This window comes from Dermacentor silvarum, chromosome 1 (assembly GCF_013339745.2).
Source record: "Dermacentor silvarum isolate Dsil-2018 chromosome 1, BIME_Dsil_1.4, whole genome shotgun sequence".
In the NCBI taxonomy this organism is placed as follows: domain Eukaryota; kingdom Metazoa; phylum Arthropoda; class Arachnida; order Ixodida; family Ixodidae; genus Dermacentor; species Dermacentor silvarum.
Window position 1 is genome coordinate 145,553,123 of NC_051154.1, and position 17,429 is coordinate 145,570,551.

General features: G+C 43.2%; 1 protein-coding gene across 1 annotated transcript in view; it reads right to left on the bottom strand.

Moving 5' to 3' along the window:
- Positions 1–145: 145 nt before the first annotated feature.
- The window catches only part of LOC119436202 (protein phosphatase 1 regulatory subunit 16A-like), a 328,401-nt gene continuing 311,117 nt past the window's right edge, over positions 146–17,429 (bottom strand). The window contains exons 12-14 of the mRNA XM_049656213.1: positions 16,062–16,173; positions 7,083–7,388; positions 146–5,874 (exon numbers count right to left, since the gene is read on the bottom strand). Coding sequence (XP_049512170.1) covers positions 5,536–5,874; positions 7,083–7,388; positions 16,062–16,173 — 757 coding nt within the window. The 3' untranslated portion in view covers positions 146–5,535. The remainder of the gene's footprint in view (positions 5,875–7,082; positions 7,389–16,061; positions 16,174–17,429) is intronic.

The window sequence follows — 17,429 nt, forward strand, 5'->3', positions numbered from 1 at the left end:
CACTAAGCTGGCTGTACACTATTTACAGTATGTTAGCCTGCACAAAAGCATGATTGCAAATGTGGCAGGATAGGATCTAGATAGATTATTTTCATGAAGTCAACTATGAGTTAAAAGAATGTAAAGAGAAAACAATACCACAACAAACAGTATTCCCAGGTTTTATTCATGGCCTTCTAAAGAGAGGAAGAAGTGCACAAGTTACAGAAACACTCAGCTGTAGCTGCACAGCAGAGTACACGCCGAAAGGGAAAAAATCCATATCAGCAGGAGAGCTGGACAAGAATTCAAAGAAAACAAGTCTAGGAAAACGAACACAGTTGCTGCAATCATCACTGACACATATGAGCTGCCAGCCCATTTTAAAAGGCTCCAATCGGCCTAAATCTTTTCATACTTCTGTCACACTGCTGTGCAATACGTAATCAGGAACACATCAGATGATGTTTGACAGCAACTGCTTAAAATTAGATACACCAGGTTACAGTTGAGGTAGGAACCACAACTACCACCGGCTGATTGCAACATGGCAGTTTTACAGTGGATTCTGTCAACTGTTGCTACGTTGGCAACATTTGTGTGTCACAGCAGCTTGAAGACTTTCAGTTTGTTGGCAACACAATCCGATGAATACTCCCAAACAATGCATGTAGCAATGTACAAAGTAGGCTCATGCATATTGTGTGTCACTGTCACAGCAGCTTGAAGACTCAGTTTGTTGGCAACACAATCCGATAAACACTCCCAAACAATGCATGTAGCAATGTACAAAGTAGGCTCATGCATAGACTGGTAGCTAAAAGGACATCAATATGTATGCAGATAAAACAAGCTTGTCGCATCACACAGTCTAGACACTAAGCTGATTGGTACTAGCTGGCTATGAGTGCTTGCAGCAAGGCAGTGATTTACTGCACTTGAAAGGCCACTACTTAGGGCAGTACAGTCAACAGCAATGACACCGTCTTGGACAAGTATGCAGTAGTACAAACCGCGGCACAACTACTGCCTTCTGCAACCAGCCCAAAAGTACCACAAGCAAGATGCCAAAAATTACCCACACTATGCCTGCAGATGAACATTTGTTTCTGGCCTTTATAAACTTGGTGGTTAAAGCTTGTTGGCACCAACCAGGATGGCATCTCAAGAAGCTTTGGCTAGACCTGGTCATATTTCAAACACCCAAACTGGAATGCTGCAACATGCTCAGACTAATTGTCACTAGGCTTGTCTTTTGGTAGCATAGGCATAACAATGTTATTGAAGGCATATATGCCACAAGACAAATCGTAGATGTGTACAGCATTTTGATCAATTAATGTGCCCTTCCTCCAGTGTTTCATTTCCGCAGACAGAAGTGAAAAACAATGTTTCCCATGAACAATGTATCTGAAAGCAAAAAGAAAAATTCTGGTGTCTATTTGGCAGCCTTTCACAACCCTGGGCATGTCTGTCTGGTGGAATGATGAAGTTTCTTATTTTAAAATATAACACTTACCACTGCCACACTAGACATCAAAATGCAGCAAAAATGCAACAAAACAAGGCTTAGATCTATAACACTACAGAGCATGCAGCTTATCTGCTGTTTGGCTATATTTATACATCTTACAAAGAAAAAAAATGCTGGCAAAAAGAAAACGCCAGGAGGAATGAAAAAAAAATTTAAATATAAGAGGTTATTCAGGCCAGCACATACCGGGAAAACAGTCATCCTAAATTGTGGAGAGCCACACTTTGTGGTAAACAATTTCAGCAGTAAAATCATCCAACTCTATACAGGTGTCAAGAGACAGGTCAACAAGGTGCAGTGTTCACAACATTCTGCATCTCTTACAATGGTCCCACTGAGGACAAGATGCTTCACAGCTGCAACATTCTCAAAGAATTGAAGCTTAGTGAAGCAAACAAAACAATAACTTGTCATCCACACCGTTCTCCATGGAAGTATGTTGAGAGTTGCAACTATAATTGCACCTACAGTATACAATTCTCCATTTAGTCAACATGAGTAAGGTAACGGCTGGCTAGCTAGTAGTGCTGACTGTACGCAATAGATGAAAGGACCAGTTAAAACACTACTACTAAACACATTCATGGAAAATATGTGGCAGCATAGGGTACATGTGTATTTTGAAGCTCAAACCAGCCCCTACATATCATGTGCGTTAAAGCGCAGCACTTAGTTCTTAAATGCCCACTGAAGTGCCATTTGAAACAAAAATGACCCGTTCATGACTTCAAAATTCAAGTATAACCTTTGTGCGTTAACTGGTGCTAGTGCTAGGTTGAAGTTTTTAGCTGTCACATGTTTATAATTTTCTTATGCGAGAAATGCCCTAGCTTTATCGTCATCTGAAGCAAGACTGAAGGGCACAAAGGCTATGAAAGAGCCACACAGTTTAGTGCCTTTTATACCTGTCCTGAAACATAGCTGCTCACTGGCTCCGAAGGTCAAAATAGCAATAATCTTTCACAATGTAGACAAGATTTACTCTTATTAAAAAAAAATTTCTACCTACTCTAGAAATCCAATTCCAAGAACGTTTGAGATACACTCGAACCACTACAAATGCTACATCCCTAACTTGCATGATTAACGAACACTGGCATCGGCCTGAACAAGCTAGTACCCGCAACAAAGGAAGCCATCACTAGTATAATGTTTGCCACACACAATTTCATCAATCAACACCATACAGGCTATTTTCTCCTCATCACACTGTGTACGTCATCTAGAGCACTGGGCAGCTAGCATAAAATTTTGTACACTGCAGCACCATACATGTATTGACAATCAGTCTATAATCAACAACGGAGTCTGAAAGGGGCACTAAGGAGAACTATTAAAAAATAAACTACTGTAATTGCAAGTATGTCAGACTTACTATAATTTGAGGGTTGCATAGCAAGCCAGGAAATATGCACACACACACAAAAAAAATGTATATGTGGGTAGTGACACCAGCTTGAGTTCCTGTTCCCATGAAGTCAGTATTTTGACAGTGGCTGCTGGGTGATAGTTAATTACCCACATTTGCAGATTAAACTGCATTCTAAGGTGATCAAAAGCTCGAGCTGTAGCTTTTAAGAACTCTTCCTATAAGAATGCACAAAAACAGCAGACATCCATGAAAATGTCACGAGATACACGACATCACATTGGTGTTGCAATTTGAGTATGAAATTAAAAAATGAAAAGCTTGAATTTTTCTTTTTCACTCTAGCAATACAAGCCAAGTTTCAAAACAAAACTAGCCTAAATCTTTGTATAGTGTTACACAAGTTTTGTTAATTTGGTCTTGCCAAGTGCATTATGGATACAGGCTACTGTTCAGAGTGGCAACATCTAGTAAACCAAGGTAAAATGATTTACACAGAATGCAGATTTGTAGGAATATTTACGTACAGTTAAGTGTGGACTTGTCATGCAGCATAAGCATGTGGACCAGAAAAAGTCTAGCAGCCCCGTTCTTTTTTTCTTAAATACATGTATATGAAAACCAGATGCTGCATTTATGCTATAAAGTAGAACCTCATTAATACACTTCTTAGGGGACTACAGAAAAAACAGACTGCATGATTTCACAGAAATGTAACATCCAATAACACTTGTGGCAATACTAAAGATGAGGTAAATAGTGACTCTTACACAGAACTTTATTTCAAGTTAGGTAGAAAGCAAATGAACTATCCCAAACCCATTAAGTAAAGCTTGCTTTTGCAACTTGGCAGTTAGATTGAACATTTTCGGAACAGTTCTACTAATGAATCGCACTAAACTAATCTTATGATTTCCATAAAGCATGTGTGTTGAATAACAATAACAGCCTCTTTTTGAGCACACACACAGCTCTTTTTTTAGTTTCTGCGCAGCTGTGTATATCAAAGTAGCTGCGCAAGGTATCGAAGGCCACAACAGTGGCAGTTAATGTACGCACCGCTGATGGATGATGCCATGTCGGTGGTGCGCTGTTGCAGTTTTTGGACATAACCGGGAAACTAACACACATGACCCTATGGGACATAAATGGAACCAGCATTTTCAGAGCATAAGAGCTGGGAAAACATAAACAAAAAATGGAATGTATCAATGAGGTTCTACTACTTTCTCATTGGAAGCCAAACAGAGAACGTCCCGAGATAATCTCAGCACTTCTGTTCTTCAAGCGCAATGTCATTAGCTGCATATGCATTAATAAACCCCATGTAAAAAAATATGGTGGTGGCCATGTAAGCAACATGTCATAATGAAAGCTGAAAAGCCATTGCTACACCTTGTCTTAATTGTGAATTTATCTACATGCAACAAGACCAAAGTGCTTTGACAGGAAAAAACATTTTCATTGTAAAACATATCGTACTAAATGCATTTTCGCTGCTGTACAAAACAAACTCACTTTTCAGTCACTTGTAAAGCTGCAACAACCCACTTGAACTTTGACATCAAGCTTGGCAACAACACAATGTTTAACCGATTCCTTTGCAATAAAACAGCTGTAAAGACCACAGGCGAGACTGCAGCAGCATTATATTACTTTTATGGAATGGTTCACTAGTCAAAGATACATGACTTAGGCAGCGCGAAATAACATAGACAGAGGGAAAGAAAACACAGTGCAGTATTTTTTTTCCCTCCTCCCTCCACCTATGTTATTTCGCGCAGCCTAAGCCAAGGATGCATTACCAACTCCTACAAACCTACAACACCAGGGCAGCCCCAATTTCACTTTCAGTCAGCTCTAGTATGTGCAACCAACATGGCGTTCCACTCTTTTACAGGCTGCATACCCAAGCTGTGGTAAAGTTCACTTCTTTCATGGAAAATGTCCCAATAAACTTTTGGTGCTGGTAGTTTCTTTAGAAAACTTTCAATATGCAGAAAGTTCAGATGCCTGCTATAATCTTATAATAAAGTACAGTGTAATGAAAAGCTTCACTTTAATGCAGACGTGATTTCCAAAAACAATCGCACACTACTGCCAGCAAAAAACTTTTAACCACTCACTATGGTTTGAATACATCGCATATATGTCCCTTTGAGCATCTCCGGTACAAATCCACTCGTTGTAAAAATGTGCTGGTACAAGGAGCACACAATGAACTGAAGCAAAATAAATTGTCCATTGGCACATTTACCTGCACTTTGGACTTAATTCACTGAATGTCCTTTTTGTTTGCATGAAAGCCCATCACAAAATGCCAAAAAATTTGGACAATGGCTCTCATCGTATTATGCTGCCTGGAATTACAACAACCTCTAGAAGGAAAAGTATAAGCACTTTCTGGACAACACGTCGTGTATCATATATTGGCACATGCGCACCTGGGGTGAGCTATCACTAGCTTCTCTATCTAACCGGAACCATTACCCACCATGAAGCTCACTGCGTTCGCGAGCACAAGCACCGTGTTTCGCGTCATCGCAACGTCGAAAATGTTGAGGAGTGCAAATGCTTTTGCAAGTGCATTGTTTCAAAACTCAAAGGTAAATATATTTTTCTTCCTTTTTGTTTCCTTGTCCTATTGGCACCATCACATGACAGCGCAACAGTCCTTACGATGTGGTTCACCCACTATCTCTGAAGGATCGCTACGAAAACGTCGAAGGGACGTCGATGGTGATGGAGGAGCTTCATAGCTCGGTTTTCGAACAGTCGCACTGAAATGGTGCTGGTGTCCATTCTGTCCAAGCGCTGTGGCAGATGCTGCCATTTTGCCAACTATCTCCTGTTGCTGTGAAGCAGACAGTGTGAGGGAGCCACGACTGTTTCGAAGGTCGGCCCTGTGTTTCTTCAAGTCCGAAAGCGTTCCATTCTGAGGCGAGAAGCCTACTGATGCCTGTTGAGTGTTTACGGTCACGTGGATTTCCACCTGCATTGAAAAATGGCATTCTAATGTTTTCGCTACCTTCATCGGAGAGCTTTTGATTAAATGCACAAATTTTGTTTTTTTGCAGACAGTCAACATATACAAAAGTTGAACACATTAAATGGACACTAAAGGAAAACAATAAGCAAGCTAGACTAGTAAGTTACTCCCATGGAATAGCAACTGCCATTTTCCAAGGAGGGAGGTTCGACAAACAAGGGCGATAGAAAAATGAAGCAAAAGACGGGCAGCTACGGCACCTTTGAATTTTCACAGGAGCCAACAGCAGAAGTTCTGGTCAGAATTAAAACCACATACAGTGCCAAGGACGAGGATTAAGAGAGACTACACAGACTGCACTGTGTGTGTCGCCTCTCTTAGTCCTTGTCCTTCATGCAGTGCGTGGCTGTAATCATAAATAACCAACTAGCCCAAGCCTCCATCCTTGTTAGCTTCATTTCTAATCAGGACCAGTTAATTGATGATACAGAACAAATTAATTTCCACTTCAAGAAAAATGGAAAGGCAGCTCAGCAACATCCGTAAGCCCTGTCTTATCAAGCAAATCCTCAACGCGATGCTCTTCCTCCACTCCACTAAGTTGAGCACACTGAAGAGCAATGACTACTTTTGTCAAGGGGCGGGGCTGTTGTCTACTTCCTCGAGTTGAGGTGGAGGGTTGAGTGTAGAAACGTTCTAGAATATGGAGTAAGCTTGTTTCACTGAAAAAGCACTCGCAAATATGCAAGGTATGTAGAATTTTATGGCACTACTACATGCGTTTTTTTTACTGAAACCACAGTGAGAAGCTGGAAATGGTCCTTCAGTCCTTTCCGTTACACTGATGATGATGGAACAGTCGTCGTCGTCAAATCATTGTCATTATCATGTCATTGTCAGGCCACCTCCTCATCCTCCACTGCACCTTCGCCTTAGGGTGAAGAAAAAGAAAACTTTGCCCGCCACTCAATTCCTCATCCTGCAGACAGTCCAAACCCCAGCTGATTTGTGGCTGGTTCAAGAATTTGTGCTTATTGATAAAGCAAACTAAAAATGTAGTAGCAGGCCAAGTAGTAGTAGTATAGTATTTAATTTACCACAGCTGTAGTAACATCACTTCCTTTCAGTGATGGCTCAAGTACTCAATGTTTAAGAATGTCAGCAGTGCAAGGTCGCAACTCAGCATGCCTACAAGCGATAAAAATACACACCTTGACTGCCTCCGCAGCGCCCCCCTGGTGCCTTGCCGGCATTGGCGAGACCTCAGAGTATGACGGCGGGGGCATCGGGGCTAGTGACCCCAATGACCCTGGGTCAGCCACTCCTTCCAAGCCACAACGATTCGGGGAACTTGCCGCTCCTGCCACTTCCACAGCAACGGTTGGAGGAGCCAATGACAGTGGCAGAGATGAGACTGTGCTAGCTGGTCGCTCGCTATCGCTGCCAGGGCTTGTCAACGAGCCAGAGTCGCCATTCATGACATCACCTTCAGACTTCCTCCTCACCGCCTCTTCATCCTGACCCAGAGATACAAAGAAAAAAAAAAGACACTGGACCTGGTTCAAGGCCAAAGTGGACATTTTTCACTTGGCTACAGGAGCACTGGACAGATGGTCCAAAGTAAAGCACAGAAGTTTTCTTCAGTAATTTTAGCAGCAAAAGAGTAAAGTGTTGTGAACAATGAAAAACCTTATGTCGGACCTAACAATATACTTTACACTGCATGGAGTAAACTGAGTAAACTGCGCACCATTATTAATTTTGTTAATAAAATTTTGTTCTCACATAACTTTTCTAAGTGATCACAATGTTAGTTTATAAGTCAAAATACAAGTATTTAACCTTTCACTTATGTAATGACTATGGTACATGTTGCCTTGATCCAATGGTCCCATGCTAGAAGCCTTGGCAACAGAGCATAAATCTGTTTAGCATATGCTGTTGCATCATTCATCCAGTGGTTCATCATTCCTTCTTATGAACTTCATTACAGGGAGAAATTATTTCAAAGCAACTCAATTATTAATTTTAGATTATAGATTTGTTCAACTTTTACAGTTAACTCCCTCCGGCAATACCCGGCGCTGATCCTGTCCGCTCCTTCCCTGCCGCCACCACTTTGTTTCAAGACATCTTAAAGGGGTTGACACATCAAATTTGTGGCTTGCACATTCTTTGCTTCAAGTGTTTATTGCTCCAGGATACATGCTCGAAGATTCATATATTCTCGGTAAATATTTTAACATTGCATTGTTTAGGTGAAAGATTTTCGGTTTTGGTTTCTGGGCGCTGAGTTGAACAGACGTTACTGTCTAGGAAGCTTGGTCACGTATGCGCACAAAGCTGCGACGCATGCACTGCTGCATCATCTGCTCTCACACACACATTCTGTACCAGCGCAGGCAAACAAAACCACGTCGACAGTTGTCATGGCTAGCTGCGGCAGTTCCGATTCCGACTCTCATCTGCGTCGGATGCGGCTGACTACACTCTAGACTTGAGGCTCTCAGGCTTGCCCGGTGCTGTGAGTCACCGCTCATTGTACGTCATTCTAATGTGGTAAGACGTCACTGAAACTTTCGTTACGCTTCCAACGCAGTGATGTCGGTGTCAATCGTGCTAGCGATGGGTGACAATCACAAGAATGAGCATTTAGGCACTCTTTGGGAGCGAATTAAAGATATATTTTAAACATTTGCTGTGTCTAACACTTCATGTTGAGTGTCCTTGCATACAGAGGAAGCCTACAGCAGGCTTTTATAGCCTCAAAATGTTGTGTTTCCAACTCTTTTAAGGAGTACTCAAACAAAATTCTTGCCTTGTTTTTGTTCTTTAATGGATAGCCGCCAACCCAGTAATGGCATGAAATTCTAGTTCCTCAAGAGTGCAACAAATACAGTAAACTCTTGTTATCTCGGAACTCTGATATCTCGAAATATTAGTTAAGCCAAAATATTTTTTCAGCCCTGGTTTCAGCCCATATATTGTTCACCTCTGATCTCGAAAAGCTTTCGTTCTGAAATCTGGATATCTCGAAATCTCGACTTTGAAAATACCAGGAAAAAATTCAGACGATTACGATACTCCCTAATGCGAACTTTTAGCGCAGCTCTATACATGTTTTCATTTCGCGATATAATGGCTGGCGCGGACAATCTGTCTCGTGCGGCACATTGCAAACAAGCGAGTGTGGCGCGACTGCCTCGCATAATCTGGAGATTGCGAGAGCCAGCGCCTGGGCGACGCATGGGTGCAATTCACAGCAGCTGCCGCCGACAGACCTCCCAGACGACGCCTGCTACTGTGGCCATCGTCACCACACTACACTTTTCTTCTCATGCTATCGCCATCCCCTCCTTCACTTTCCACCACCTGGTTCCACTGCACCTTCCTCATATCTTTCCTCTCCCACTGTGCTCCACATTTGCTCTTTCATCCTTCGCTCATTTGCTCAGTTACGCTGCGGGACAACGTCGACGCTCGACACAGGAACAGGCAAACTTCGCAATCTTCTTTGAAGTTTTTTTCAAGCAGTGCTTCTTTTCACCTCATAATTTCGTCTCCAAATGTTCCTCTCACTGTCGCTTAAACCCTTCTCAGCCACATAATCATCATCATCATCAGCCTATATTTTATGTCCACTGCAGGACGAAGGCTTCTCCCTGCGATCTCCATTTACCCCTGTCTTGCGCTAGCGTATTCCAACTTGCGCCTGTGAATTTCCTAACTTCATCATCCCATCTGGTTTTCTGCCGTCCTCGACTGCGCTTCCCTTCTCTTGGTATCCATTCTGCAACCCTAATGGTCCACCGGTTATCCATACTACGCATTACATGGCCTGCCCAGCTCCATTTCTTCCCCTTAATGTCAACTAGAATATCATCTATGCCCGTTTGTTCTCTGATTCACACCGCTCTCTTCCTGTCTCTTAACGTTACTCCTAAGATTTTTCGTTCCATCGCTCTTTGTGCGGTCCTTAACTTGTTCTCAAGCTTCTTTGTTAACCTCCAAGTTTCTGCCCCATATGTTAGCACCGGTAGAATGCAATGATTGTACACTTTTCTTTTCAACGACAGTGGTAAGCTCCCAGTCAGGATTTGGCAATGCCTGCCGTATGCACTCCGACCCAATTTTATTCTTCTGTAAATTTCTTTCTCATGATCAGGGTCCCCTGTGAGTAATTGACCTAGATAAACGTACTCCTTTACAGACTCTAGAGGCTCCCTCATGACTCTGACAATTAACCCAGCCACATAATGATTTCACATAAACTGGGAGTCCATCATTTTTTGCCATAGGGTACCTCGAGGACATTGAGGCACCCCACCCCATTTTACACCCCTCTCATTTAGGCGGCTGTCAGTTATGCATCAACACGGTCACAGCACTACCTTGGGCAAGATAATCGGCACTTTTGAGCAAGTGCGATCAGCGCACGAATGAAGCCAGCATGCGAGTCTAATGCATTTCAGCGAGATCGCGGCTTGATAAGAACGCTCGCTTCGTGCTCGTGCGACGGTGAGGCATAAATGCCGTGTAACTCGCGGGCATCTGCTAAAAGCGTAGCAACATTTTGCGCCCTCCCGTAGTGTTGGTTTTAGAAGTAAAATTGTATGGAATTCATTACTATGCAGAAAGTAGCAGTGTCATCTTTTCGGATGTCTGAGAACGGTTGTGTTCGGATGAACGGATGAATGGCTTCAAATTTTGCATTAGGGTCAATTGTCTTGACTCTGTTCCAAGCAGTCTGTCTTGCCACAGTGCCAATAATGCCGTAGCTCCTAGACAGCAACATCTCCGGTGCCAATGCAAGCGGGATTGACCGAACTTTCTGTGGCAATGAAAGAAACACTAAGGAGGCAAAGCACGCACAAACGAGAGCGCTTCTGAAAGAAGTCCCATATTTTCAACGACATTAGTTTAAGCTGCAGAAGAGAAAACAAACACCCTATTTACAAGAGTTAAATAAGACCAAATACAACAGTGAGTGTTAAAGTTGACTTATTTTGCAGCTTTTCCCTTTCGCATCCGAGCATACCCAAAACCGTCGCACGTGGAAGCTGCGCCAATTCAACATCTGTTCCAAGAAACCAAAGCGCTACCAAACTCTGCCGAACTAATTGGCGCTGTAACACAGGTGCAGAAGCTCTGCCCCCGTAGCTTTCCCTTCATTGCCGCAGAAGGTTGTCCGCGAGTATGGCAGTATGTTGGAAAGGCTCCGTGTGTATTCTATACGTGGTCAGAAATCTGCGGAGTACAATCAACCTCTCTATATGGCTTTCATAGATTATGAAAAGGCATTCAATTCAGTAGAGATACCAGCAGTCATAGAGGCATTGCTTGATCAAGGAGTACAGGAGGCATATGTGAATATCTTTGCAAATATATCTACAAAGATTCCACAGCTGCTTTGGTTCTACACAAGAAAACTAGAAAGATACCTATCAAGAAAGGGGGCAGGCAAGGAGACACAATCTCTCCAATGCTATTCACTGCATGCTTAGAAGAAGTATTCAAGCTATTAGAGTGGGAAGGCTTAGGAGTGAGGATCAATGGAAAATATCTCAGCAACCTTCGTTTTGCAGATGACATTGTATTGTTCAGCAACAATGGGGATGAATTACAACAAATGATTGAGGATCTTAACCAAGAAAGTATAGGAGTGGGGTTGAAGATTAATATGCAGAAGACAGAGATAATGTTCAATAGCCTGGCACGAGAACAAGAATTCAGGATAGCTAGTCAGCCTCTAGAGTCTGTAAAGCAGTACGTTTATCTAGGTCAATTACTCACAAGGGACCCTGATCACGAGAAGGAAATTTACAGAATAAAATTGAGTTGGAGTGCAAATGGCAGGCATTGCCAAATCCTGACTGGGAGCTTACTACTGTCATTGAAAACAAAAGTGTACAATCATTGCATTCTACCGGTGCTAACATATGGGCCAGAAACTTGTAAGTTAACAAAGAAGCTCGAGAGCAAATTAAGGACAGCACAAAGAGCAATGGAACTAAAAATGTTAGACATAACGTTAGGAGACAAGAGAGCAGTGTGGATCAGAGAGCGAACGGGGATAACCGATATTCTAATTGACATTAAGAGAAAAAATATTGGCTGAGGTTTAACTCTTGTACACCCAGTTATCACGAGTGAAAGGTCTGTTTGGCTTGGTTTTGCAAAGGCTATGCACACAGTGTTTCATTTATGCACGCTTCTGCACTTGGTAAGCTCTATAACGTGCTAATCTGGCCTCCTTTTGCTCCGGTGTTTCAGTAGCCAACTTTGCCTTTGCTTGAGATTTCGCAGCCTGCCATCTAGCTATATCTACTGGACGACTGGATTCAGCCTGTTGCTTGCACTGAAGCGCACACATAGGCGGCCCAGCCGGCGCACCATCCATGGCGAGACTGAGCGACCAAGCGCCGGCGAAGCAGCCGTTAAACCCTCTCCTATAGTCGGGTACAACTTAAGAAGACAGGATAGGCCCCGCCCAGATGACCGAAGCGCAGCAGCTGATTGCCTTCGCGACTAAAGAAATAATCCCGCTGACGCGACTCGGCCCAGCTCGAAGCGCGGGCTGCCATGTTCTCCGTCGACGAGATCACCGGCCTTCAGGCTCATGACGTCAGTCTAGAGTGCGCGCCCATTGGTGGAGGCTCGTGTGCATCCGCCTTTGAAAGGCAAATGCCGCTGCCTTCTAAAGTTGTACCCGATTATAGTTACGTGGTACCACAGCAAAGAGGCTCCAAGTGAATGCAGCTGCGACACCTCTCCGCAGCAGATCGCGTGGTGTGACGTCACACCTGCCACACTTGTGCTCCGGTGGCTCAAGGTCATGGCGATGCGATGAATGACCTTGCGAGACATGGTGTAGTAGAGCTTTCGCTCTAAAATGGAGCTGGGCAGGCCATGTAATGCCAGAGATAATGTCGTGTGGGTAGATAACTGATGGTGTATTAGAGTTACAGAATGGGTGCCAAGGGAAGCGCAATCGAGGACGGCAGTAAACTGGGTGGGGTGGTGAAATTATGGCAGTATGAAGAAGAATGGAAAGGCCGATTTGGTGGTGCAGCTTTCACAACACAATTACTGTGTGGCCTTCAACCACTACACTAGGCTGACTGGAGCATGCTTGAGTGGTTTACAACACCACGTGACTACCACCTCCAAATTTCTTGGTTTATCTAGTCTCCTACCTCATGTTCAATGCCATGCCGCACTTGGTGCACATTTTGAAGTGGTCACATTAAAAAGTGTTGTACTAATTTATAAGTTGTGCTTTCAAGAAATTGGCACTTCTTACGGTAGCTATGGGGTCAACAGTTACGTAAAAAGAAAAAAAATCAGAAGATTTTTGCAGCAGCACACCTTTAAAATCAACAAACCAGTGGACACGCTGCTTCCTTTGGCCTCTAGAGTCAAGTCACACTGCATAGTTATAACAACACGGAGGGACTAGCAATGGAACAAACATGCAACAAACTTAGCATAAGTTACCCATTTGAATGTTACATTTTCTCCGTGTAGGCATAGCAGTACCTGAGATCCTGCGACAAGTGATACAGACAAGAAACAAAATACAAGCGTAGACAAAAAGCTGGAAACTTGACCTAGTAAATCAAGACACGCAATAATACCCACATCCCACCATGAAATTACACTACTTGCATAAGCAAATCATAAATAATGACCCAAGTTTGTAATGGTAAGCTGTTTTGCTATGAAGAGCAGTTATGAGCTAGGAAATGGGCCAACAGTGCTTGTTCATTCGTCACACTCAGGCATGGCACAATGTAACATAAAAAGCAGCAGCAAGACCAGCAAGCATCCAGCATTGACAGCGAGTGAGAAGGCAGATTGGGACAAATATCTTCAGGCATGCCGGGGGCATTGTGCACGATATGCAGGCGAAATCAATAACCTGGGCTAACTGTAGGAGTCCCAAGAAATGATAAACTGAAATAACGGCCATTGGGATGTTTGTTTTAAAAATTTCTGCAAGATAACCAAAAGCAGGACTAGAGTGAAACTGAGGGAATCGAGTGAGTACTTTGCAGAATATACTGGAGCAGTTACAAAAATGAGGGAAAATTGGCAGAGGAGTCACAAGAAACTATCAAAGTCTAATTGGAGTGCACCACAGAGACAACGGACATGAAATCAATAGCCATACGAAAAAAATATATATATATGTTGAAGTTTATTAGGACTATACTTCTCAAGAGGACATGCTATGACATAGTATATGGTGAAAATGTCCGGTCCCTGAGTGAATTAGGAGATGTACAAGAAATTAAAGTGTTACGGTGGCTACTAAAATGCTTTGTAAAATAGCAAAAACCTTAACATTGTTCCTATGTACAAATGATGCTTTTATGAAAAAGAACACACAAGTGCGTAGCCTGTGATCAGCAGCAGCCACTTATGGTGCCACCACTGGGTGACTGCTAAAAGCTTTACAGATGCTAGCAGCAACTAGAGGTGCCACTTGCCGCTTTGAACTTTTTTTACCTGACTGTAGCAATGGCTTGTCATTTGTAGTTCTTCCGGCCACCGATTACTGGTGCTAGAAACTGTTGAGCTTATCTTAGTTGCCTGTCACCTGCTGGTGAGCCAACATGGAGTGCAGGTCACGTAATTGCGCTTTTGCTTTGATAAAAGCTTTGTGTGTGTACATGGGAACAAAGATTATTTTGTGGCTGAAACTTTGTACAAATGTCGTCGAATATCTCTGAGCCAACATGCACACTGAAAATTACAAAATTAGAAATAATTAGTAAGCATGTAATTCTGAGTAGGGTGTAGTCAGCAGCAGCGGCACAGGATAGATCACATGAGCAGCATATGTCACAAGAAAGAAATCCAAAGGGTGCTGTGTGGCGCAGTGGCATGATCCTCTTTAGTAAGGCGTGTGACAGCTTCCCTGCTCTCTCTCAAATGATTCTGCCAACTAACATATGCTTGCTAGGAGTGCTCATAACTGCAGTTTGCAGTTACCGTATTTACTCGAATCTAACGCGCACTTTTTTTCCGATAAAACAGGTACAAAAATTTTGTGCGCGTTAGAATCGAGTACGACCCTAAATCTGCGTTACCATATAGCCGTCGGCATTTCAAAATCAACGCCTCACACGCGCGTCGAGCCTAGCTACACTAGCACGCACTCTAGCCTAGCTGCCGTAGCTTGCTCCATGTGCTGCAGTGCACGTGCTTAGGCATTAGTCTACCGTCTTTGTTCCCGTTTTCTGTGTCTGCTCTATCAGCATGAAGTGCCGAGTTCATCATGATGCCGCATTTAAAAGGAAAGTGATCATGTGTGCGGAGACGGACGGAAATCAGGCTGCTTCACGGGCGTTCGGAGAATCCGAAACTTGCGCGTGGGACTGGCGAAAATCCGCCAGCAAAGCAACGCGGTAGAGTTTCAGTAGACCGAAGCAGGACGAATTCTGCGACGATCTACTTCGGCAATACGATCGCGTTGGCCCTATCTTGAAAGAGATCTGCGACGGGAAAAGTCCGCCGCACGCTACGTTTTTGCCGCTTATAGGTAACGTTGAAGCGAGAGACACGCTAGCACGAAGGTCAACTCGCTTGCCGCGCATCGTTACTCCAGCATTTTGACAGCTCGTTCCCGCGGTCAACGAGCGAGATGTGTTCACGTGTGCTTGTGCACGCGTGACATCGTGCTTGTTAATTTATTTAGTAAGCGAATGTTTACAAGTTTATACGGCCAATAAAACTGCTATCCTTACTTCGTATAGCGGTCTACTAATTTGCTATCGCATTTGATGCTTCGCCTTTCGGGCGAAACTGCAACTTTTTTTATTCATCGCAACTTCAGTGCATTGGGAGTAAATCTGTTTTTCCAAATGAGAGAAAGTTGAATTTCTGTTTGAAAGCATGAGGTGCGTGGTACTGTAAAGGATTTTTTTTTCTTTTTTTGGCCATAGAAAACGGGTGCGCGTTACTATCGACGGCGCGTTAGAATCGAGTAAATACGGTAATTAGGTTAAGGGAATCAAATAGTCACTGGTGTCTATGAGGTCTTGTTTCTCTCAATTGTCTCACTTCAGCTGTTCAGTACATGTGAAGAAGCTGAAAAGCTTTACAGTGAGCAGTTGGCACAGAGATTCCAGCAAACCTATCCACACATCTCTGCACTACCTTGCCACTTGAAGTCATGCACTCACCTCGTCCTTGCCCAGTGGTGCCTGCTGCTCTTGGCGGATGCGGGCTTCCTCACGGGCCTCTCGGCGGGAAATCATGCCTTTCTCACGGATGCTTGTTCGACGCACCGATTGGCTGCAAATGTAGTCATTGGCAAATAGGATGGCATAGTAAGATAATTGGCATAGTAAGATAATGTCCCTAGTCAACATCAACACATTATAATGACTACATCTTTAAGCCCAGCCTTCAAAAATCACCTACAGTACAGTATTACTGATAGCCATGCAAGAGAATGCCTCAGCAGAAAAATAACACAAGGCCCTAATGCAGATAGGCTTGACAGCAATGCAGATACAGGAACTGCAATAAGATCCTTCATTCCTTGTAAGTTCCCTACAGCAACAAACAGTTAGCTTTCTAAGAGCTCTTCATGTTCGTCGTTATAGCCAACAAGACATATTGAATGAAATCTTTTAAGCTAGCTGACAGTTTAAAGAAAAAATGGCTAGGAAGTAGAAAAACTTAAAGGGACACTAAATTCAAATACTAAGTCAACATGGACTGTTAAAATACCATTCCAGAAACCTCACAGTGCTTGCTTTGTGCCAAGGAAAGAGTTTAGGAGAAAATTGCGTCTGAAAGGTCTGCATACCTTTAGCGCAATTCAAATCACCCGCCCCCGAGCGGGGAGCGGTGACATTGCATATGCATCACCGCCCTTTACTGCTGTTGGTGAGTAAAACAGCGCCCGACATATGGTGCTACAGTTTTATGCGCCAAATGCAAACGCGCGGCCACAGAGAAACCGAGCCAAGACATACCCTACCAAAAATTCTAATAGTAGAGGTTTGTATTTGTCTAATACAGTTTTGTATTAGTTGTATAAGTTTTGTATTGGACCAATAGAAATTTCTATTAGTCGTACTGATTTACCTATAAGACCAATAGGCTCTGTGTATTAGACTTATTAGTCTTATACAAACAGTGTTGCATGTCTACTAGTTTCTCTATTAGACTAAAAGGTCCTATTGGCCTTATACAGATCGTTGTTGGTCTGATACAACATCAGCTCTTGTTTGCTGGTGAATGTTGATGAAAAATTAGACTAGCAGACTGCTTGCTTGCATGGAGAGGTGTTTCTAATTAATCACTGAATAATTAAAAATTCTGCTGTGCAATTGTGCAGCAGGCTGCGTTTGCAAGTTTGCATTAGTTTCAGCGCACTAAGCTAGTGAAACTGGCCTACCCTCATCGACATACACAAAAGCGTCGGGCGCTTACATGGTCTTACCAATTTTGCTTCACTGAGCCTCGTCACGATGAGTCGTTGAGGAAAAAGCTAGTGTCTACAGCATAGCGAATACTTGCCCGCGAAAAAAAAAAAAAGA